The sequence below is a fragment of the Malaya genurostris genome, chromosome 2 (assembly GCF_030247185.1).
Source record: "Malaya genurostris strain Urasoe2022 chromosome 2, Malgen_1.1, whole genome shotgun sequence".
Classification (NCBI taxonomy): domain Eukaryota; kingdom Metazoa; phylum Arthropoda; class Insecta; order Diptera; family Culicidae; genus Malaya; species Malaya genurostris.
In genome coordinates, this window is record NC_080571.1 from 78,145,805 (window position 1) to 78,171,670 (window position 25,866).

General features: G+C 37.7%; 1 protein-coding gene across 27 annotated transcripts in view; it reads right to left on the bottom strand.

Moving 5' to 3' along the window:
• LOC131427772 (tropomyosin-2) overlaps positions 1-25,866 on the bottom strand; it is a 134,567-nt gene that overhangs the window by 86,390 nt on the left and 22,311 nt on the right. For 11 of the 27 annotated variants that reach the window (XM_058591260.1, XM_058591259.1, XM_058591254.1 and 8 more), the window contains exon 1: positions 21,160-22,656. The exons of 9 other annotated variants lie outside the window; for them this stretch is intronic. In XM_058591260.1, the coding sequence (XP_058447243.1) occupies positions 21,160-22,641 (1,482 nt within the window). In that variant the 5' untranslated portion in view covers positions 22,642-22,656. Of the gene's footprint in view, positions 1-1,013; positions 1,311-1,808; positions 1,923-21,159; positions 22,809-25,866 lie in introns of those variants that run through there. 7 more of the 27 variants (XM_058591267.1, XM_058591273.1, XM_058591250.1 and 4 more) reach the window with 7 other exon arrangements.

Sequence of the window (25,866 nt, forward strand, 5' to 3'; positions counted from 1 at the left end):
TGTGCGTGTGTAGAAAGACGGATGAGAGTACCCCGAACTCACTCGCGCGCACACTACCGATGCCGGAAAGCGATCGGTGTTTGGCTCTATTGTATAGCATAGAATCTAGCAAATATCAGCCGTTTAGGGTGAAGCGACCACTCACCGCCCGTGATCCAGCAGAAGAACGGTGCTGGTGCTGGTGTTTGTGTCAAAAGTGAACGTATTTTTATGACTTTGACACTTGGATCGTTCAGTGTAGGCATGCGCAAAGCGCAACCGCCTTGTGGCTAACTGGACGTGGACGTGTGTAGTAGTCCTATAATATGCTCTTTTCGGATGGGTACCTTTCATCGTACGAATTCCTAGTCGTATCGTATTATATTTCTGGAAGAAAAAGCCAACACCGTTCCGAGGAAGAGAGGCAGCAACTTGAGTTATTTTTGCTTCTTGTCTTTCGTTTTTTTTTTGTTCCTCACTAGATATGCAAGGTGGTTGACTGGAAACAGTGTTCTAGAGGGTCAACCACTTGTTATTTGAGCCGAGAAAGATTTGCTAGTAATTAGAGAAAATTTCCAGTTCAAATGTGTACATTAGTACAGTTTCGATGTGGCAAAAGTTAACACAAACACACCAATCAGAGACAGATTTGGCGAAATGCTTAAATTCCAGTTCTGATTTGTCGCTGTGGTTGTGCGGTGTTATGTTGCTATCGAAATTCTCGATTCATACCATTTTCGTTTGACTGACAAGGACGCTTATTTTCATGAACGAAATTTTCTTATTGCTGTGACTGTCGTAGTCACTGCTTTGACAGATGGCACACCGTGACGCAACTACACCTTGTCCCCTCGAACTGTTTGTTATCTCTGTCTGCTTGCTGGTTTAATCATTGCTTTTTTTGTCCCGAATATGGCAACACAATAGTTGGCCACCGATTTCAGACGTACATGGCTCTTGGTTACTCTTGTCTAATATGTCTAGGCTTGTTAACCTTGGCTATATAGCTATGAAATCGTAAACCGACCACTTACTTCCTCACGTCGCATGACTTCCGCCTGCAGCTTTTTGTGGAATTCCTCACATTCGTCCTTGTACTTCTCCATCTCCTCCTTGGTCTGTCGCATCTTCTTTTTCAGCACATCCAACAGAGTGCCACTTTGTTGCAAATTCGCAGCCATGATTCTTCCTAATATATATTTTTTATATCTTTCTTCGACTAATGTAGATATATATATGAACTAAATAACTAATGCTAACAGGAATCTACTGATGATATTCCTTTTTAAACTGGCAGAGAAACACAATTGCTGCACGATTTCCTGTTGAAACTAAGCACGAAAATAAAATATTTCACATTCGTGAGAATTTTAACTCGTAAAACTTCTCCCGAATGAAAATTTCAAACACACTAGCACACTCCGTGTATCACATGTAGTAGCTACAGATGTAATCAATTTTTCCTGTCAGGGTATCCAATTATGATTTCCGCGATTGACATTTTGAGCTTCAGAGCTCCAGAATATTAGTAATCCAATCACGGCTAGAACACTACAGCAAAGTAATCCACTGTCCAGCAGGCTGTGGTTCCTCCACACCAGGCCACACACCCCTTGACAATACAACCAATGGCACACACCACGTCCGCACCCGCACGGTTATGCTCTGATCTCAAACTACCCGGTATCAATAGCAATTACTTGGATCACCAATTAAACTGTACCCCAGTGAAAAACTAATAGAGATCAACGCATCAACACACAATAGAGCACAATCGAAACAGTAGTAATTTGGGCAGCCACGGATCTACGACACAAGGCAGTACTCACTTCGTCAACAACTACTACAATACTGAACCGGACTGAGCGACGAGCCACACATGAACCGACCGGACCAAGCAGCCCATAAAATTCCAAGATGGCGACGCGCCCAACCAGACAGAATCGTGCAGAGTAGTTCATGGGCTGGTGGTAGTGAGTTACCCACTACCATCCGGTGGGCTAATGTGGCCCGTGAGCTCACCACACCTTTCTATCTTGACGTATGTGTGTTTGGTTATAGAGGTTTAGCGAGCCCACTTTTGAAGCCAGTAGTCCAAAAAAGGACATAATTGTTGGTCACAATCATTGACCAGCACACGTTCGTAAATTGGTTGAACGGACTTGACCCACTCGTGAAGTATCTGTCTACTTATGGATATCCGATCCGAGGTGCAAAGCAAAAAAAAAGAGCTTCCAAAGTAACTCTTCCTACTATTTCATATTCCATGTTCTATGTTGAGTGACAATGCTAACTGTGCGTTCAGTTCATTCTGACTTTTCCTGTGCTTTCATTCTCAGAAAACATGTGCACGAAGTAGCGGTTGATATGAGTCACGCCTATAGTATACGGATCGGACGTCGTCCAGAGTGGCCAAACTGATTGGATCGGTTTTCTTGTTTTAAATTAAGCGAGCCGCTACAAAGGAAATGATTGTCATTCAGAGTGGCAAGTGAATTAGCGATTTCAATTTCCCGGTTTTTCCCCGGTTTTCCCGGTGCGCGAGACTAAAAATTCCCGGTTTTTCGAACAGGCTTAAATAGCCTATGTTCAGTTTTTTTAAAATATTTCTCTCATTCAAGCTTTAAGTTGAAATCCCATGTCCAAAAAACATCGAGATTTTAGGAATAAGAATTTTTCGGGTATCTGCTGGGAACTACGATTAAAAATCTCATCCACAGTTTGTCCAAACGTTCATACTAACAGTACCATCCAGCCCAATGTATCTCATCTTTATTTTGTCTTTTACTTCGTCAGTAACTTCGATTGAAACAAGAAACATATCTGGCCAACGGTGATGAAAGTGATCAGTCTTGCATTTCACTAAGGAATGAAGCATCAAAATTCTTGCAATTTTCTTGAAAAATCAAAAAACTGAATTTCATTCAAAAACAGCGTCGTGTTGATGTGGCCAAAGAGATGATTTCCAACGCAGATAGTGACCCCACATTCATCGAATGCATCATAACTGGTGATGAGGTGTGGATCTATGAATATGATGTCGAAACCGCACAACAATCGACCGAATGTCGCTTCGAAGGCAAGCCGTAGTTCTAAATTTTCATCCATTATAAAAATCGTCACACGAAAGTTTTTCAACTTGTTTGTATAGACGCCAAACAAAAACTAATCGTACGATATGCGTCAAAATTTGACAGAATGTGTATAAAAGTATTGCCAACGTTGAGAGAATAAAAGTTTACCGATTGGACAAGCGCGGGAATTTTCAAATGAAAATTCCGGTTCTTTTTTTATCATAAGGTATAAATGACACGGAAAAATCGAGCCAAATATATTCGAATAGCTATATAACTCTTCAATTAGGCAGGTATAGTTAATTGATGACACATTGATTTTGGGTATATCGGATCATCGTTCCTGGTTCCGGAAGCACCGGAAAAGTACTCGAGTGCTTCAAAGCGGAAACCACTCCAATTTCTCAGAAACGGCTTGAGCGACTTTCGCAAACTCAGATTTAAATAAAAAGTATTATGTTTCTATTTCCGGTTCACAAACGAAATGCAATGTCAGGACTTTGCTCTAAAAAATCGAAGATTGTCAACAATTTTGTCCATTTTAGGACAATCCAATCGATCCAAAAGGACCGTTTTCGTTATTTTCTTCATTTAAAACTAGCAAATTTACAATACATCAATCAGTGAAGAAATTATGTTGAGTTTTTGGTTTCGTCAGCTCCGACTTATCTGATGTGAACGCAGTATTTGCAATCAAAAGCAAACACACAGAATAAGTGGGAATTATTTTAAATAATATTCAGCATCAGAAACATCGTATTTTTCAAAACACATAAAACATTATTCGGCATTCAATCTTTTTATGACACACAAACAGTTTCAGATATTTTATGCCATTGGAATGCGCAAATTTACAGTTTTATCAATAACATGAAATGGTTTCTTGAATTACCCATCCACCTTTTCCAATGTGTTGTGTTATTGATAAAAAATTAGGTGGATGTTGAAAGTTTTACCTCTAACCGAATAAATAAACAATCTGACTTGAATAATTTAATGTATCATTATATTAATTAAATTATTCAAGCCAGACTGTTCATTTATTCGGGTTCGAGATGAAACTTTCTACGGTTCGCGTAGCAAGCTAATGACTTGTTTCTTGCAGTCATACACATTTGGTTTTCGAAATAAACATACTCTGAACCGGAAACTCAACCGTCATGGAATAACGTAAATAATGAGCGATATTCTTAAGCGAACTTAAGCCTTTTCTAAATCAACAGACACTTGAAGTATTCTATTCTTACTGATAACTTGACCAAAGTAGCATATTTGTACTCTAGTGACAAGGTCTCAGAATTCTGTGCTGCTAACACTTGTCGCGATTGAATTACTAGAACCTTTAATGACTTCTTGTATCTTGTGGTTGTATCAATGACTTCTTGTATCTTGTGGTCGACTTTTTTCGAAAAATGTTGTTTAAAATAGATAAAATTGATGAATAATCCAACATATGCCACAATGAACAGCATTAAGTTCGTACTATTGCATAAGTTTATTCACTATTATAGAATTTAGCTTTCATTCGGTATACAATCTAACCGTCAAACCTCGCTGTCATCCTTTGACTACAATTTGTCATCAAAGTGAGTTTTGAACTTGTACGTCTGTTACCGTGTTGTTACTGCTATCACTAAAAGCTATTCCTCAAATATTGGCCTGAATTTTTTAACGATTTGACGACACAAACAATTTATGGTCATCTGAGACAACAGAAGTTTTTTAGTTATAGTTCTAAAATTCGACATGCCAACAAAATAGTTAAAATAGCAACACGGGTTGAGTTCTGTTGCATTTTTTCACCACTACATACAGACTGAGTTCCGATTCATTCCGAACAGCAGTACAACATCAACACAAGCAGGCACGCTTTTCAATACCGCTGTGTTCATCGTCATAGCATTCTTTTTTTTACGCTACGATGAGCAACGTGAGAGAATCAAACAGCGTCAGACACTTTGTTTGCGATAGGGGAGAAGGTGGTTTCCTACAACATTAAAGTGTAGAATGCTTTGTTATTCAAATGTCCCGCAGGTCGGTTTAGTCGCATAATAATTAGCGAGTGTACTTTATGCGGGCTTACATTGGACACCTGTTTTTTTTTTTAAAATTGAAAATTAGCATTACAGATCCATTTCAACAACTCACTTAATCAGTCATCATTTTTCTGCTTAAATAATTATGTACAAATTTGATCGCTTTAGAAGAACGATTTTTTGTTTGCGCTGTACATGTTCTTTCATTGATATTGTAATGGAGAATGCGGAACTAACAATGGAATTGGATGTGGAACACCTGTAAAAGGGTGGCGCTTCCGTTTCGTGTCGGTCTCTCCGGCGAACTCATCGGCGAAAAACTCGTTCGATGCTGACTAGAGTTTTCCCCCACGAAATGTGTATTATTTCAAACAAATGAGAACTGTACCTACGTATCTAATGCATCATTGTCCTCTTTGTTCGTTCGATGGTATGATACACACATACGTACATCATCGAGCACTTCCAAGTCAGACTAAACCACGAACCGTGGTGCTCGAGCTTCTACTTTGCAGCAGAGCTAAAACTGATTTTCATAAATAATCAATGCACGTACGCGAGAACGCGCAGTTTGCTATGGATTTCGTTTTGTTTTTGTTTCGCTGCCATGGTGAAACGAAAAGGCGAATTCCGTGAGATACGCCATCGCCGCCGGCTAGGGTTGAGTGGAATAAAACAAGCGACCACGCGTCACAGTTCATTGGTTGAGCGCGAAGCGCATTCTATTCAACGGTCAATCGTTACTGACCTCTCGGTGATTGACAGATGATTTTCCGCTGGAAGGTTAGCGAAAACAAGGGATAAGGAGCCTCTGTGATGACATTTTGAATCTTTTCGGACAGGAAATTCTCTAAAATCGACATTCAAAATGTATTTACTTTATTACAATGCATTCAACGATTCTTGAAATACGATTCTTACTTTTCATACTAGCAGCCAGATGGAATTTTATTTTTAATTTCGCAACCTTGACCTCACTGAACAATGCAATATACTATAGGTATCTTGGACAACTTTCATATAAATACAAAAAAAAATCTGGCGCCACTAAGCTTTAATAGGGCCAAGGCGCCATCACCAACCGCAATAAGTAGGTAAGTATGCACTGCAAAATTATTAAACGAAGGGGGAGGCTACCACCTGCCCTCTCATCAGTGGAATTGCACCGCCTTAGGGTAGCTCAACTTTTGGTTTATCCAATGGTCTTAACGAATAAATTAAATACCGGATATTGAACGTCATAATCAATAATTCACCAGTCGAATTCGAGTTTTTGTTTCATGCAATAAACCATGGACATTTAATTATCTAGAAAACGAATGATCAATAATGAGTATACTATAAAACTGTTCACCTTGAGGATATTTGAAATTGATCCGAAGCGATCATTAGTAAAACCGCGAAAGGATTACGATTGTGTATCGTAGCCTCCCCTAGCGTATCCGACAAGAAGCACTGTGACATTGTACAACGCCGCCGATATTACCGACCGGATAGACGGGCCAGGGTCGGTTAAGGGGAAAAAGAGCGAGAGAGAGAAAAAAAACAATTCCTTAAAAGGAGAAAATCACACTAGCAGCGGATGGTATGGCGCTAGCCAGTGGCAATAAAATAAATACACAAATGTATACCATCGGTCGGTTCGCCATGTGTGCCATTCAATCACAACGAGTAACCCGGGTACGTACGTGTTGCCGGGCTAGATAGTTGAATGGATTAAAGTCACCAATAATAACGTCTCAAGTTCAGGAAAAAAAAACAGAAAAAAATATATGAACAACAACAACAGCAACGACGGATATCAACTGACACGAACTGACGTAGGGAAAGATGCAAATTCATGGCGGTGGCCCAGTGAACCATATGAGAGAAGTGGCTTTCCTAGTGGTATGGTAATTCAAGTATCGGCCAGTCTGCACGATATAGACGAAAAATAAATAAATAACACGTAAGCTTATTGAAAGTTGAAGAGATTTCCTGTAGATTATTTTATACTTGAGATGATATGACGTCAAGTTATCGGTCATCTAGTTATCGTTTCCCTGAAGTTGAGTACTGCACATTGCACCGAAAACTCATTATTTAACTAATCCTTTAATCCTTCGCCTAATATTTATTATTAGGATTAATTTTAGATTTTTGGACAGATTCCCACAAGTCGTTAGAAACTGCTAAAATTTAGATAGTTTTCTGGATCCGTGTACGACCCTGTTGATGAATTCAATCAACGTGTTCGCCACCAGATACAGTGACGATGTGATGAGAAATCCATTCGACTCTTCAGCGATCTCAGCGCTGCCCAGGTGGTGAGCCTTGACTCAAGAAGCAATGGTGAAAATCAGGAGTTAATTTGAAGATTCGAAAAATATGAACACCAACGTACAAAAATCCGTAAAAATTTGGTAAAAATCACTATCATGAAGGTTTCGGTGACATTCCGCGTTATCTATCTTCTATCTATATATATAAAAATGCAGAGATCATTCTTTGTAATCGCATCACGTAAGAACGGATGGACGGATTGAGATGATTCTTTTTTTGTTTGATCAGTTTTTACCCCCACCGGGTTCGTACATCAAAAAAATTAGGAAAACTTGCCGGAAAAGTGGAAAAAATCCATGAAGTTGTTTTGTATGGACAATGGAATTTTCCGCTGAAAAAGTCGCCTGATTGCTAGATCTAAGATTGATGTTTGGCGCGCAACGAGTTACATAAGTGTTAGGCCGTCGAAGGAAAGTATACTAGACCGTTGAACAAATTGTTTGGCGCGCAATGAGTTTATTAGTGTGGATATTTCACATGAATACTTGATTTCAAGCCACGTGCTTAATTCTGTATCAAAACTATTGCTTGCCAAAAAGCTGTATGCAGGAGGAAATGGGCTGATATAATTTTACCACTTCCTTAATTGTGTTCAGTGGCGCGAGTTTAACAAATCAGAAAATTTTTGAATGAATCAATGAAAAGATTGTGCTGTAGTCACACTAAGAAATTTTACTTGCATTTTGTTCTCTAATGATTTAGATTATACTAAGCGCACACAATAAATGGCAACTAGATATCAATGTTCAAGATTACTGAGAATGCCATTTTATATTTAATATTCTGTGAAGAATCTTCAAATTGGTATAATATCTAATTAAAATTTTAGCGCAGTCTCTCTAAGCAACCAAAAATTCCACAGTACCAGAAAAATGTCCACTTTATTAGAGCTCTAAAGTACGCGTGGCACTTTTTGGCAACTTCAACGTACAGAAAAAGTTCTGAGGAAACTTTCTCGCTGCCTAAAAGCTGTACACGAAACTGCTTCAAAGTTTGTTCTGTTGCGTCGAGTGAACATTCAAGTATGAGTAATTCCTTAAAAACAGACTGTTCAGATTACTTTGTATGCTGCTTAAGCCAAATCTTTTTGCCTTTCTCTATAGAAAGGTATTAGAATTGCTGGAAAAACCGACTTTCGAACGGAGCCTCGGAGACCCATAGTGTTATATACCATTCGACTCAGCTCGACGAGATCGGAAAATGTCTGTGTGTGTGTGTGTGTGTGTGTGTGTGTGTGTATGTGTGTGTATGTGTGTGTATGTGTGTATGTGTGTGCACTTTTCGAAGATATTTGAACGCGCTCAATTTTCTCAGAGATGGCTCAACCGATTTTAACAAACTTGGGCTCGTTTGAAAGCTACTATCGGGGCATTGATCAAGTTCGAAGATAAAATGGCTGTGACTTTTGGTTCCGGAGATATGATTGTATAAGTGACGTAACCGACAAAAAGCGTTGTATTTGAACGCGCTCAATTTTCTCAGAGATGGCTGAACCGATTTGAACAAACTTGGACTCGTTTGAAAGCTACTGGCGGGCCATTGATCAAGTTCGAAGATCAAATGGCTGTGACTTTTGGTTCCGGAGATATGATTGTATAAGTGACGTAACCGACAAAAAGCGTTGTATTTGAACGCGCTCAATTTTCTCAGAGATGGCTGATCCGATTTTAACAAACTTGGGCTCGTTTGAAAGCTACTGTCGGGCCGTTGATCAAGTTCGAAGATCAAATGGTTGTGACTTTTGGTTCCAGATATATGATGGTATAAGTGACGTAACCGACAAAACACGTTGATTTTTACCGCTCTTGTATATATAAGGGAGCCAAAATTTTGGGATCAACTCTATTTTCGTAAAGTTCTAGTGCTCAAAAGTTTAAGCACCTCGAAAAAAGCCTTCATGCAAAATTTGACCTAAATTGGACATGCTTAAGGGGTGCTGCCCGGTGGTAAAGGTTTGACAATTATCGATCTTGAAAAAGCATCATAGGGGGGAGTACATGAAATTTCCAAAATCGAAAATTTTTTTTGATGCCAAAACTCTTAAAACTGCATAAAACATCAAAATTTAGTGTCATCTCAAAAAAAAAAATTTTTGAAAAAATCAACTTTCTGGGACTTAGAAAAAGTCCCAAAAAGTCGATTTTTTCAAAAAAATTTTTTTTCGAGATGACACTAAATCTCGACGTTTCATGCAATTCTAAGCCTTTTGGCATCAAAAATTTTTTTTCGATTTCGAAAATTTCATGTACTCCCCCCTATGGTGATTTTTCAAGATATATGAAAATTTCACTAAGTGGACTAAGAAGGCTTTTTTATTTTAGATTAGCATCACTGTTCTCATACAAATAGGCAGCGCAAATGTCAAGCACTAGTTTGGAAAAATGATGCTGACTGTGTGACATAAAACACTGAAGCATGCTTTTGTGAACTACTCAAATCAATCTGAATCAATTGGCGTCTAAAATTATTTAATAAATGTATGAAACATATTTTCATGAGACTGTTATGAAAGAAGAGAAAGGCATTATCACACCACTAGGTGGATTAAGAAGGGTTTTTTTTTTGTTTTTACGAAGTTTTAGTTACTTGGGCTGAATACAAATTGTAAATATATCCTACTCCACTGAATGAACAACTCTAGAAGAGAAACTCTTCAACATTGTGTTAAGTTTATCAATAAAAAAATCTATTTAGTGAGCTTTTTTATCGATTAAGAAAACTCGACACCTGTAGAAGAAAACGTGGCACCTTATATCCTTTATGTCCAAGCCAGTAGAGAGGGATCTCTGCTCAATGCATTGACTCAAAGGATGAGATGAAAATCTATACTTTTGCTCAATTTTTGCTGAACAGAAATATTTTACATTTTTACATTAATTTTTGGTGATATTCCGTTTTTAGCTAAAGCGAATGAGTTTCGAATTCCGTTGATTGTAGGTTAAGTAATCAGAAAAATAATGGAGATAAACGTTAACCACTTAGTCGATTGACAATTCTGCTATCCGAAAACATAAATTCGAACAAATACGCTTTAGGCGAGACGAAGTTCGACGGGTCAGCTAGTATTTGATAAATATATATATACTGCATGGAATGAGAAGTCCCGGGCATAACAAAGAAAAAGTCGATTTTTACCTCGGAAACTATTTTATTCTTCAGTATAATCTCCATCTAGAGCGATTGACACATTGTCGCAAAGCTGAATTACCGGAAGCGACACCTGCCATTGAAAAATGTTACCAAAAAAAGGAGGATTCTTCCGAAAATTTTCATATCGGCAGTAGTAATTTGCAACGATTTTTTTGTTTATTCACTATTTTGTTTACTAATAAATATCAGAAATGAAAACAAACTCGGGGTAGAAGAAAATCGATTTCAAAATTATTACTACTAATTTTTTAGTGTAAACTACAATTGAACATGAAAAATCTTCAGAAATGTGTGAAATTGGGGGAGGTTAGGTTTTTTTTCGAACCAGTATTTTTTTAACAGAAACCAGTTCAATAATGATTTCTCGAAAATTAGAAAATTTGAGGGATCGAGTAGCATTTATTTCACATATTTTATTTGTTATTTCCGGGCATTTGAAGAATGGTATTGAACCAAGTATAATGCTCATCTTTAAATAAACGATAGTTTTCGCACAATAAATTAAGATCAACATTACCACATCAGAGTAGAAACTTTTTCTTCCACTTCTACTATGATTTTTTAAAAGAATTTACCCGTTTTTATGGAAAATCGTTAAAAAGGTGAAGCAATTAAAAATTTTCCTGCTGATTTGACAGCTTTTGTTGAAAGTATCATCTCTAAACAAGCTGGGCCTCTACATTTCAAGGCAGCGTCATTTTGCCAATACACTTGACCCATCGGTGTTCCTTCCCTGGAGATGGGAGTTTGGAAATAGATTATAGTCGCAGGGGGTCAGATCTGGACAATATGGGGGATGGTGGACCAATCCGATCTGCAAATTATGCAATTTCACCATTGCTTTTATGCATGAATGCGCTGGTGCGTCTTTTACAATAGCTTGATGAAAACTAGAACTCGTATCAGAGATCAGCTGTTATTCAAACACTAGTGGATTGTCATGAAATTAGGTATTGGGTTATCTAAAGACTTGTTTTCAACGAAACGGCTCGAAACTATTCACGATTTTTTCTGTGAGATGACCGTGACTTTTCATTCCATGAAGTATGGATGAATCGTAAAAAGAAATGTAAAATTCGAAGAAGTGCTAAACCTCATTTACAAATCAAGGTAATTTTTAGTTTTTGTGGTTGAATTTAGAGATGAAATAAGTTCGAAATTGATTTCGTTCGTCTGTACAAATATGTTTTATTTTTCAAATCAGACAAAAAGACTTATACAAAAGTACATTTCTGAGATTTTCAAATATACAGGCTGTTTTATTCATATGTTCGATGAGAAAACGAGAGGGCCTCTTTTCAAAATTAGCTTTGTGTAAGAACCCGACCTGGAAGTTTTCATAGTGTCAGCAGGATCGTACTACTAGCCATACAATGATTCTTATGTCTAAAATTTTACTCGAATATCAGGATTATTAATCGATTACTCAAATAATTATTAGTTTTTTTATTGGTTTTTTTTTCAATTTTTCGATAATTAATTCGACTACTTGATTAAATATTATTCGATTATCTGAGTTATTAATCGATTACTCGATTAATATTCCGACATCTCTAGTCGTGGCGAGCAGTTGCCTTCAACCAGCGGCAGCGAAGACAGATCTTCTCTCTTAAGCATTTATGCATGTTGAATTTTTGCGAATTACTCGATATTTCGATAACCGAGTAACGTCTTCGAACTAATCCATTATCAGGATTATTAATCGATTACTGGTTTATTTGAGTTGTTCGATTAGTTCAATAATCGAATATTGATTTCAAACTAATCGATTAAATACTATTCGATTACTCGATCGACATTCAGACAACCGCATTCGCATTTCGGACGTCATAGCCAGCAGTTGCCTGCAATCAGCAGCTCCAGGGGACTGAATTTTGGATTAAATTCTAAATCTGAATTCAGACCTGGGTTCTGGTCCACCTTAATTCTGAACTCAATTTCAAGTTCAGAATTTAGCCCCAGATTACAGTTTCAAAATTAATAACTATGATTCTAGAACTGAAACCTAATTCTGAATTCTGGCACTGGATTCTTAACTATATTTTGGAACTAAATTTAGCTCCTTAATTTTTGCTCGGGCTTCTAATTTAGCATTCTGATTTGAAGTTCATGAACAAAATTTAGAATAAGAATTTTAGATTCTGGAACTAAATGTTAGATCTGAACCTGAATCTTGGAGCTTAGTTCCTGAATTCAGTTTCAGAGTTTACTTCCTAAATTCAGTTTTGGGACTTCTTTCCACCATTCAGAACCTGCATACTGAAACTAAATTCGGAATATGGAATCTGGACTGGTTCCTTTACTAAGATTCGGAATTCAAGTTCAGAATTCACCGAACTTGATTCATTAATTAATGTACAGTGTTCTCCAGTATTATGGTTCTGGTGTAGATAAATAATTGATTCACAAAGAATTATGCGAAATTTACCTCTACTGAATATCTAAATCTAAAAATAAAGGATGATTTTTTGCTGGTATCTTTTTGGCAACACTGTTTTTGACAGATCACGCGTGATTCGTGTCTCATGTCGTTGTCAAACTTGTTCAGTTTGGTCTATAATTTAATCATGAATGAGCACTGGCAAAGTTGGAGGAAGATCCAGTTGGAGGAAGATAAACAATTGATTCACAAAGAATTATGCGAAATTTACCTCTACTGAGTATCTAAATCTAAAAATGAAGGATGATTTTTTGCTGATATCTTTTTGGCAACACTGTTTTTGACAGATCACGCGTGATTCGTGTCTCATGTCGTTGTCAAACTTGTTCAGTTTGGTCTATAATTTAATCATGAATGAGCACTGGCAAAGTTGGAGGAAGATCCAAAAAGTGGTTTTGTCCAAAAATTGTGTTCTGCGACGAAGCTCATTTCTAGTTGAATGAATACGTCAACAATTGCTGCATCTGGAGTGAAGAGCAGTCAGGAGCATTGCAAGAGCTACCAATGCATCCCAAGAAAGTCTTGTTTAATAAAAGCTTGAGTAGAACTTTTATGTTCGTGTGGATACCGATCAAAAGTAATTTTTTTATTCGATCAATACTTAAATCAGTTTAGCAATGTTTTATACATTGTAATCAAATTTCAAAAATGAAATTACAAGTTGAATCAACGGTAATTTGTTTATAAGAAAGAACTGTCAACAATATTGTTGCTCGGGCAAAAATTAAATGAAGGTGTGAAGTTTTGTTAAAAAAATTAATCAAACCGTTTTAGTATTTGTGATCGAATACGAACAATCAGAAACCTTAATTCTAATTTACTACCAAACAAGGTAGATATTTCAATGTTATGTATTCTTAAACTAAGAAATCAAAAAGTAGTCAGCATTCATAAAATTTAAATCACATTCAGTTGGCCGCCACTGATCGACGACGATTGGTTGGATTTTCCAATTCGCACGATATTTTTAGACCCGCCGGACCGGACCGAAGAATTCAACTCTTCCCATAGAGCTCCCTGGCTTGGCACAACTTGGCTGCGTTAAGCGAAACCATAAACTGTAATGGGTGTTGGTTTACTTTTGAATTATTCATACCAGATGCCCGCTGAAAGTCCGTCCGTTTCGCACATTTTCTTCTGAGTGGGTGGCGAACAATTAGCGGTGCGAAAATCTTATAGTCCAGTCTGTTGTGTTTTGTGACACAACTGGAACTTCTTTCACTGCACAGAGAATCCGATCACCCTAAAGAAATGGGTCCATCTCAACAAAACTTATCACGTTGCAACAGTTTTTTTTACATTTAACGCAGAAAAAAAAACAAACCGACCACACCCAATCTGTGCATGCCCGGCAGTCACTGCGCTAAAGGCCAGATATAAATTTATTATTTGCAGTATTGTACGTATAAATATTTACACGGCTTTTTGAGCGCATCGCGCTTTGAACCTGGCCTCTGAGGCCTGAGGTTTCTAACTATCGGGCGGTGGGTGGCGTAAACCGTTACACAAAACAGTGGTAATTGAACAGCGGAAAATGTGGGGAACAATATAAAAAAAATCATAGTCTAAGCCCACTGCGGCGAGTGCGACTCATAGAAAAACTTACGATCAAGAAAGTGGAGATATGGCTTTACATTGTATAAGAAAGCAAATAATAATGGTTACGGTAGCGTTTTCTGATGTTTGATTTTGCTGGAGGTTACTAACTGAATAATTGAAAAGTAACGTACGTAACTTAACAACCAGTTAACGAGTATGGTAAAATATCGATGCGAAAAATTATTTCGGTAAACTAATGCAACTAATGACTCCTAGTTGTTCGACTGAATATAAATTAATGTTTTGAAAAACGCGAATAACAAGTTGATTTTGTAAGCAACCATATTCAAATATTTAGTTAAAAATTCATAACTACCGTGAACATTTGACACAGCATTCGCCCCGCAATCAGTGCCAATACAATTTATTGGAAATGTTGCAGTACATTTAACCAAAATAAATGATTTCATAATTTTCTGTCCTTACCACGTTAGATTCTTAACGTAAATGTTCAAAATTAGTTTCCCTCTTGTAGCTGTCACAATCAGTCACCTGGGCCTGGGCCTGTCCTACATTAAACACAAATGCCACTTCCTGTCCATCTCAGTAATTCATAATTTAACTAAGCTATGGTAATAATTTTTCAAATTCAACTCGAAGGGCTGAACAATCTAGTTCATCACATTTCTCAATATTTTTTTTCAAAGATTGCATCAGTCAGTAACAATAAGTTGTTCTTTTATTGATTACTGAGCAGTGCTCACGTTTATTTTTCAATTTTCACTATTAAAATTGCTTAATTTTTTACTTTTCTGTGATTATTTGGGATGCTTGGCAAACATCAGACCCTGTCAGCTTTGATAGAAATAGGTCTTCAGTTCAGCTACGCCATCGCACGGCATCGCATTGAGCATATCATGTCATGGGTGCGCATGTACTTGTATGTAGGAGTTTCCATGCGGACACACCTGTCAGCGCCATGCTCGCAAATAAGTTGTTGTTTACGATTTGTTCGGGAAATGTGAGAGCTGTATATCCTGATGATATGATGTCTTCGGTTCAAAATAACCTCAACCGAACCGAATCAAATTCCAGATCGCAATATTGGTCAACATATCATCTTATAAAACTAAAAATGATTACACCAAAGAAAAGAAAATATTTTCTTCTATTTTGAAATGAAGAGTTCTTGAGAACATATCCTAAAATACTAAAACCATTCAACATCATTTTTCAAATGCCTGGAAATAACAGATAAAATATCTAAAATAGATGGTACTCGATCGCTAAACATTTCAGTACTTGTGATATCATTATTGGGTTCTGTTTAAAAAAATGCTGGTCCGAAAAAACCTAACTTTACCAAATTTCACACATTTCTGAAGATTTTTCATGTTTAATCGTAGTTTACACTAAAAAAGTAGTAGTAATAATTTTGTAACCGATTTTCTTCTACTCCGAGTTTGTTTTCATTGCTGATATCGATTAGTACCATTGAATAAACATAAAAAATCGTAAATCACTACTGCCTATATGAAATTTTTCGGAAGAATCCTCCTTTTCTTGGTTCCATTTTTCATTGGCAGGCGTCGCTTCCGGTAATTCAGTTTTGCGACAACCCGCATAGCGTTTTGGCTACCTGGGCAGCCATGGTCACCAGACGGTTACCAAAATTGTTTCTGTGACGGCTGTCAAATCAAATTTGGCAAAACATAGTCGTCTGTATCTTAGTTGGCCGAGCGTTTTCATCTTTTCACCTTCGCTGAAAATGTCAAAGAATTCCATCGGTATGACAAACGGCTGGTAGCCACGTCTACCTTAGAAATCCTAGTGGATACTATTGTATCGTTTAAGGTGTATGTCTGGTAACGGTGTGGCAGCCGGACACCAGAATTGCTGCCAGCCATATTGTGCCCGCTGGCAGCCGTTAGTCACCCGCCTGGCAGCCTAGCCAATGCGGGAATGTGCCAATTGAACAATCCAATCATGGTCACCACGAGATAGCGTTATGGTGATTGTTTTGACATATCCCATGTATTTAAAGAAATTTTTGACGAATTTTTCAATTTACTTGAGTTTGAAAGAATGCAGATGGCAAAACCTTACAAATATGGGTAAGAAAAACGATTATTCACGTGTTGTCATCAAACACATAATTTCAAATTGTCCTATACTCTTGACAATCTCGGAATTTGAAATTTGAAATTTTCAATTCACATACACATTTGATTTAGATGATAAAACATGAGTAAATAGACTAGTCATAAAACTTTTGATCATAATTTATCAATTAATCTCAAAATCCAACCCAAAATACAAAGAATATCTCAGATATGAAAACAGTACCCAACCTCACTTCTTCGAATTTGGTATTTCATGTTACGATTTCTCCGTAAATATCAATCAAACATACCACGGAAAGTTACTGAATCATTAATGATCGATTTTTTTACCAAATTTTCACATTTTTTTCGAATCTTCAAGCTAAGCGATGATGATAATTTCAGACTTTGCTTGAAGATTCGAAAAAAATGTCGGGTTTTTATTTTTTTTAATGTGGAACACATTTTTGATTTCTATATAGGGGTGCAAACTAGAAACTCAAGAAAAATACATGTAGAAATGTGGTCAGATTTTGAACAGTTACAGCTCAGTCAATTTTGTATCAATTATTAATATCATGTCATCATTTGATTGGAAAAATTTCTACGTATTGATTTGAATGTTCATAGCCATATATTTTTAATAGTATATCATTGAAATATTGATTAATAGCTAGCAGTGTCCTATTTTGCATGCAAAAAATCTCCGGCATACCGGATTTCCCTACCATAGTCGACGGTTTTGAAGGAGTAAGCGATATATCAAAGGGAAAGCAGCGCTCTGATTGGTCAATCGATGCAAAAGCGAAGCTGTTGAAAGCACGCGAAGCTATAAATATAAGCAAAATTATAGCTAACGTTTCAGTCCTACACGTAGCTTGCTAGAGGTAGGTTGTTGCTAGACAGCAAGACAAAAAGTGCCATAAAACGATTTGAAGCTTTAATTGCTATGCCCTGATCTTGTGTCATGAAAGATTGGATGAAATTCCATGTTATGTCGTTTCGCCTGAGAAATTGACAACTACCCCAAGGATATATTTTGAGTGCCTAAGATTCTTTTCTTATTTATATAAGATGAATTCGATTGATGAGAAAAAGTTTATCGCTTCAACCGAAATCGCAGAATGGTAGTTATTCCTGGTAGAGAAACGCTATAAAAATAACTACTTGCATACAAAACTTGAACACAAACTTGGCGAAAAGAAGCTTAAATATCGATATCTGTATCGCAAGCATGTACAAACATATAATTGCATACATTTGGGCTATTGATGTAATTTCGTCGGCAAAAAACAAATACAAATCATGACAAATATAGTCTATATTTTGGGTTCGCGTGTTCGGTGTTGGTTCATAATAAAGACTAAGTAGACTCTCGTGCATTTGCGGATTCAAAAGTGTGACGATTAATTGAAAATGTCGATCATTAGAAATTTTGGATGCCTTGTTCCACATCAATGGCTCGAACAACCCCATGGGGCTGATCCTTGTAGTTTTCTTATGAATCGATTACTAACATACAAAAACGTGTGGAAATTTGGTAAAAAAATCGATCATTAATGATTCAGTAACTTTCCGCGGAATGTTTGATTGATCAAATATCGAAGAAATCGTAAGATGAAATATCAAATTTGAAGAAGTGAGGTTGGGTACTGTTATCATATCCGGGAAATTGTTTGTTTTTATGGTTGGATTTTAGGATGAATTGATAAATTATGATTAAAAGTTGTTTTACTCTTCCATTTCATCCCAAATTTTCGAGTGTATAGGACAATTCTAAATCATACGTTTGATGACAACAAATGACTCAACAAATTTCGATAAACTTAGGCTTATTTGAAGACTAACAATGTCAATAAAATTTGGTAGGGTAATGGTAAATATTTTTGTTTCGAAGATGCAATGTAACGTAACCGACAAATCCCAGTGTTTTTCAATGCAACAGAATAAAAGAGTCGATTTCGAAAGACTTAGACTGGTTTGGAAGCTACTATTAGGTTATTTGATTAGCTTACAATACTAATACAATCGTCCCGGGTTGGCGGTTCAATGCATAGGACGCTGGTCTTACAAGCCAGTTGTCGTGTGTTCGAGCCCCGACCTGGAAGGATTCTTAGTGTCAGTAGGATACATAGTACTAGCCATGCAATGATTCTGTACACTAAGAATCGGCTGCGAAGTCTGTTGAAACAGAAAGGCCAAATTCTACAAAAGGAATGTAATGCCAAGACTTTGCTTTACAATACTAATTGACGAGGATAAAATGAAATGTCATAAATGTTTTAATGAGACTACATATTTAAATGGCAAGAGAAAGGCATTATCTCATCACTAGGTGGATTAATAAGGGTTTTGAAGTTAAATTAATTAAAAAATTGAAAATTCCAATTTTTTTTATGCGGTTTTTTTTATACGACTTTATGCGAATTTTCGAAATTATGCGTTTTTTTATGCGAAGTTTCAGAGTTATGCGGTTTTTTTATGCGAATTTTCAGAATTATGTAATTTCCCTTCTGCGGTTTTTTTTATGCAATGTTTCAGAGTTATGCGAGTTTTCAGAGTTATGCGGTTTTTTATGAGGTACGTAAACTCGCATAAAAAAAGACTTCAGTGTACTCATACATTTGCGTTCAAAATTCGCATTCAACCAAAAAACCGATAATTTCTGACTATAAAATCATAACAATATCGATAGGGCCACGAAAAAAGGGCCTATCTGCTAATAATGCTAATCTTTGTTCACTTTCTCTTTTAATTATTACGGATCCATTACTGCAATTTCTCGAAAGTTTCCAATATAAATCGGAAGCTTGTGGTTTTACCTTGAAAGTTTTACAATGATTGGGCGTCAAATATAAAATCAGTGCGGTGAAACATATAAGAACATTCTCGGTTGATTTTTCAGAAGGCCGTAAGAGCAAAGGACAGTTTCTCTTTGTTTACCTTCTCGTCTATTAATTTCTAAGCGGTTTCCACGTTCATCACTCAACTCTTTGCATGAAATTATACTCGAAACTTTCGACTTTCAAACAGAATAGTGATATAAAAAAAAATCTTTTTAATCACATCACAACAATCGAAAGAGAGAGTGATTAAAGAGAAACTGTCACTTGCTTATACGCCCTTTTGAAAAATTACTCGAGAAATGCACTCTAAGTATTATCAGCTCAGCACAATTTCCATCACCAACTATAAATTATTGTTCGGATCTTCAACTTCAACTTCAACTTGTACTTGAACTGTGCTTTAAATTTGCTCTAATTCTTTGGATGACATCAGAAATGAACGGACAATCGTGTGCTATTGCTGTTGATGTTACAATCTTGCTATCAAAACAAATTCGTAATTTCTTTTAAAGCGATAAGACCGACTAGCCACCGCTGAGCGCCTCTCGCGTAAGGCAACGACGAATCACCATCGAAGCAAACCATGCAACGAAATTGCACAACTTATCCAACTCTTCGACAGTGTTGATTGTGTTCCTCTGCAGCACAATTTCTGCATTAGTTTTTTTTCTTCTTTCTTTTTTCTATGCTGGGCACGTAACACGGAAAGATAATTAAATTTGCTCGCAGTGAAAGGTTACGCACTATGCTTTTTGAGTGGTACAAAGTAAATAATGATTGAGTGAAAGGTAGGATCTTGAAATCTAGATAGATCTGACTGTTTTATTTTTGATACGATCAGAGAAATCGAGATGTTCGTTGGTAGCTGGTAGGTATGGCAACGAGAAATTTCGCTTGAATAAACAACAAAAGGTTTGTTCTGGGTCGGGCAGTCATTCACGACACAGTACGGACGGAAAAACTATATTAAGCGAAAAAAAAAAAATTTAAATGAATTATTCAAGCTTAGTTTGAACACCCCGATAAAATTATATTTTAACACCTGTCAAAACCGGACACCGGTAATCAAATTTACCGTACTGTACCAAAGGCTGATGACGGTCCATGCGGTCAAATGAGCCGATCCCCATTCGCTTGGCCTGCTTCGGTACTGCATGTGCCCGATCGGTATGATAGATCAGATCGACCACTAACACCATCAGGGCGCCATGTGTTTGTGTTTTTCTTTCCCTACTGAGCTGATCGCGCAGCGCTCACCGATTTTCGCCGTTTTCTTCACTTTTTCGGGCAATTTATGTGGGTTGAAAATGTACCGTTCTGCCGCCGCCGCCGCGATTTGCGTTTGCGAAGAAAAACATTTTTTGGAAAATTTCTTACTGCTAAAAATAAATAACACATGCTCGTTGCTCGGGTGCGAGCACACACTGACACACACACTCTACGTCTCAAACAAAATTTCGACATGAATCTGTTTCTTTCTTTCATTTTCTGTGATTTGCTGCCACTAGTCTATAGACTAAATTTGCTTGAGCATATTGAATAAAACGCAAGAAAATGTGTATTCAAAGCGAATGGTTTTGCATACAATCGAAATGATTTTTCACTCAAATCAACACATTTTCTTCCCACCCCGGTCATATTCGATATGAGCTCGAAAGCAAAGGTAATTACCCGTTTCAGTTGTGTCTTCATGATGTTATGCAGTTCGTTCCGGATTATGTTGAACTTCATCATCGTGTCGGAGCTGAAAATGGATCGACCGAATGCCAAACCAGGATAGTCCGCGCATCGTTTCTGCCGTCGATGTTCCCGTTCGGCGATGACCTCCGTCCGTTCGCTGGTGCACCTCAGTTTGGCCCATTCCGCCGCATCCGGGTCGATGTCGTCCGTCGCCAAACCACTGTCGCCATCGCTCGGTGCTCCATCTCCGGAAGCCCGTTGCACCTTCTGCACCTCCGACGAGCCTGCTGTCCGGACCTTTTTCCGCTGCTTGCCATCGGTGGTGTTTTTGGAAGATTTTTTGCTACTGCTACTGGATTTTTTCCGACTAACACTAGCGCTGCTGGAATCATCCGAGGACGGACTCTTTTTGCTTCGTTTCAGTTTTTTAGTAATTTGCTTGACTAGCTCCTGACCGCTGGTCACTTCGTCCAGCTTGATAACTAACGGTTCCCCGCTAGCTGCACTACCCCCGCCGTCATCATCTTCGTCGTCTTCTATCACTATTACATTTTTAGCAGTGCTATTGCTTATGTCGCTACTAATTAGACTATTGCTGTTGCTTTGTTGTTGAATAATCAACTCATCACTTGGCTCTGACAGCCTTTCATCAACCTCCGCTATGCTTTCGATCGGATCTTGAAACTGGTCCACTTCCGCATTGAGATCCTGGCCTAGATTGTTATTTACAACATCGTCATCGTTGCAGCTGACAGTGCATTCATCAGTATCAGCATCGATTATCATTGGTGTTTGTTTGTACTCCTCCGCACGGTTGACATTCCGCTGCGGATTAGCATTTTCATCGTTATAGATGATTATGTCTGTGTTTATCGTACCAGTCAGCAGTGACGACGATGACGAGCTACTGCTAATACTACTTCCACCACCCGTCGTAACAGCTAGTGGTAATCCTCCGCCGTTGTCAAAGGCACTCCGTAAAGCTGCAATCACATCCTCCGCTGGCACGGCCGACTTGCGGTTGCCCCCGAATCGGGGATGATGCTGGTGACCTCGTTTCCTTCCCGTGCCACCTCCAGACGGAACGGGATTATTTTCGCACATTTTACCAGAAGCACCACCATCGGCCAAACTTGCCGAACTTTGCGATCGTACTTGTTCTTGTTTTTTACTGGCTGCTGTCACTGACACTGCGCTACGTCTGCCAGTTGCTGGTTTCGCTGTTCGGTGGCGCTTCGTTTTCGCCACCTTCGTATTCGCCCATACTGTCTGCTCTAAGCCACAGTTGATCAGTGCTAGCGACGCTCTCTCACGGTCAGCACTTGTACTACACTTCGATATCACCGCTGCACGGCTTCGTGCATGACGTGCTTTTCTGGTTCGTCTTCCACCATTTCCGCCGTAGACACGACGATGCCGACTGAAGCAGTTTGATCCTCGTTTTCTGTTTCCATACGATATCACTCCGATCATTCTCCTCAGAACTATCAGCACTTGTATTTTTGTACTTTTTCCAACATCAATACTCACTGTTAACGAGTTTTGAATTACAAACGAGATAAACTAATCGGATGCAATATTTTTTATCTCTATACACTGTAGAGAAGCAGCACGATATGCGGTTTTCACTGCATCCCGTCTTTTCCAACAATGCGCCGGATAGTGTACTTATGTCATGAATGAAACTCCGCACCGATCTCGGCCGTGGACCCATCAGCCGGCATTCTTACTGTTCTTCTTACTGACCCTCGTCGACAATTTCTTTCTTTGGTTCGTGAATCGCTTCCACCCCCGCACCAGTCACGAATCACGAAACAGTCACTGACAGCGCCCCGATAATACCAATAAACAGTTTTATATAATTAGACGATGATTGGTTCTATCGGTGCTTGTGCCAACCTATAGTTTCTTGAGAAAAAGCGAGAGAGAGGGAGCGGAAAGTCCATGTAGACACAGGACATGTCCGTTGACGGACGACATCTTCGGGAACGTGTTTGGTCGCATGCTAGTTGCCGTTTGGACGTTTGGTCAATATCTAGCGCTAATCCCAGCTTGAACAAATCGCCGGCGGATAAAACGCGCATGAGCCGATCTGCACCGAGAAAAACGATGACGCCATATTTAATACCGATCGCTTGGCACTTGGTCCTAAAAATAGGTTTTCCCAACATCGTGTTCGGAAAGCGTGCTTCGAGTCACACTCGCACAATCCACCGAAAATGTGCCTCTGTTACCCAGGACATCGAGCGTGAATCATGTCACAAAACCGTTGTCATAATTCAACACGTCAAACTGACACCACAAATTATGCAATAAAGTATCGCAAACGGATGCTACAGTATTGAGTTCAGGTGAAATTCCTTCGAATGCACTCGTTTGGTGAGTGCAAATTCCGCCCCGCAAGGTTGCTAAAATTAACTTGCAACGCACAAGCCCGTCATTTGGGATCGCCATTTTACATTTTGCGTGTTTTTCGCTTTACAAAGACTTCAACCGAATATCATGAAAATTTGCGCTTTTGCTATGAATAAAACTCGCACAATCAGTTCAAGGACGCTAATCTTCTACTTTTACTGGGTAGCTACCAACTGGTGCTATCTGAGTTTTTTTTTGCGTTGACGGACACTTGGCCGGAAGTGAATGTCACCAGTTTGCGGTTGGAAAGGACAGAAAGTCGATGAATTATAACTTTAGGAGTTGCCAGCATGAAATAGTGATTTAGCTTGTGAAGATCTTTCTTGGCAGTAGCAAATAATCACTAAACAAATTACAGGAAATTTACTCATTTTTAGTCGGTTTATTTCTAGTTTTTTTTTGAGTAGTGGAACATTTGACTGTTAGTTTGAATTGAAAATTGGACTGTGAACCATTTCGCTAATTGTTTTATCTTTTGGACTTAGTCCAAATATAGTTGATTCATAAAAATACCAGAAAAAAATTTTGTTGTTTGCATGGTTGCATGCGTTTCTTTATACATAATTACTTTCAACCTATGCTTGTGATGAAAATTCTGTTTTTATTTGTTCAAACAGAAAAACAATTTGATGTCTTTCACCCTCGAAAATTGTTTGTTTTAAATCTACATTTTAAAGCGAGGTAAGTTTCAAAAACGTATACCTGTTACACAACGTACAAGTAAAAGTACACCTTTTCAATCGAAAATGGTTACAAGAGAAGTTATAAATACGATACAGAGACAGATTGTGTTACTTGGGAGATACTCAAGTCATGCTTCTCGGCGATTTTGAGGTAAAATTCAACCAAACCAATGGCTTCTTCGACTAGATGCCATCGCGTTCTGTGGTAGTAGTAAAATGAGAGGGTGTGAAAATGTTAGCTTTCTAAGGCCCAACATTATTCGAGAAATTTTCAGAATGATCATCAATTATGACAGTTAGTATGGTAGTTTTGTTGTATTTTTGAAATATACACTCAATATCTCCTTCGTCGTGAATCTAAGATAATCAAAGCATATCTAACTTCTCGAAAAATCTTCCATAAATGTTGACACGTACACACTGAAAAATACCTGTTGTATAAAATAACAAAACGGTTACTTGCCCTTCAAACCCGAAAAATTGATGTTTCAAACCAAGATACCGCAGATTCAAACAAAAAATGCTTGCTTTAAACTAGGATATGGTTGTTATGAACAAATGATAGTTATTTCGAAAAAAACATTGGTTGAATCAAATCAGAACTGTTATTGTCACTCACACTTAAAACCGATTCTCAAGATGGCATAATGAAATGCCGAATTCGATCGACAACATGATATTTTCTGATTATTCAGTAATCCATATGCTTTTTTCCGAAATTCGTTAAAGTAATATTCTGATATCTCGGTAAAGCACGTTTTTTTGTGGAAGTTTAGCAAAATGTTACTCATATGCTGAACTTCAGTAAACAACGAATATAACGAAATCAACAAATTCGTAAACAACAAATATAACGGAATCAGCAAATTGAGTTAGCTTTTACTGAAACTCGGTGAGATATCTGTCATCTAATGTCTCTAGTCAGTTTTACAAAGCACCACGTCGCCATTGCTCGAGGAACTAGAAAACGTATAAATAAAACTAATTGTCTTTTGTCGTTATGTTTGTTTTTGGGTAGTTTTTTGTATGCTAGATTAAAATCAACACCACCTTCCCACAACTGTACACGGATAATAATTTATTGCCGGTACCATGATTTTTTAATAATGAACCATGTCTTCTCATGAAATTTCATGAGTGAAATGATCGATATCATAAAAATTTTCATGTTCATGATATCAATCATTTTGCTCATAAAATCAAGACTTTTTTTCATGATAGACATTATTCATGATTTCATGATTTTTAATCATGGTGCCGGCAATGTATTTTTATCCGTGTAACTTTTGTGATAATTTTTTCATACAATAACAAAGAAAAATCCTTTCATATTCGATTAATGATGACTCGGCAGTTGATTCAATCCGGATCGATTTTGTCGAGCTAAAAGCAAAATTCATGCTCGTTTTTATTGAAGAGTCCAGTCCACTCTTCTGCGATCGCGGCGCTGCTCAAGTGGCGAGCTTTGAACTAAGCAATGGTGATAATGTTCAGATTTTGTTTGAAGATTCGAACAAAATTACGGGTTTCTTTTTTTTCTTATGAATCGAATACTAACATACAAAAAAATGTGGTAAAAGAAGTCGATCATTATTGATTC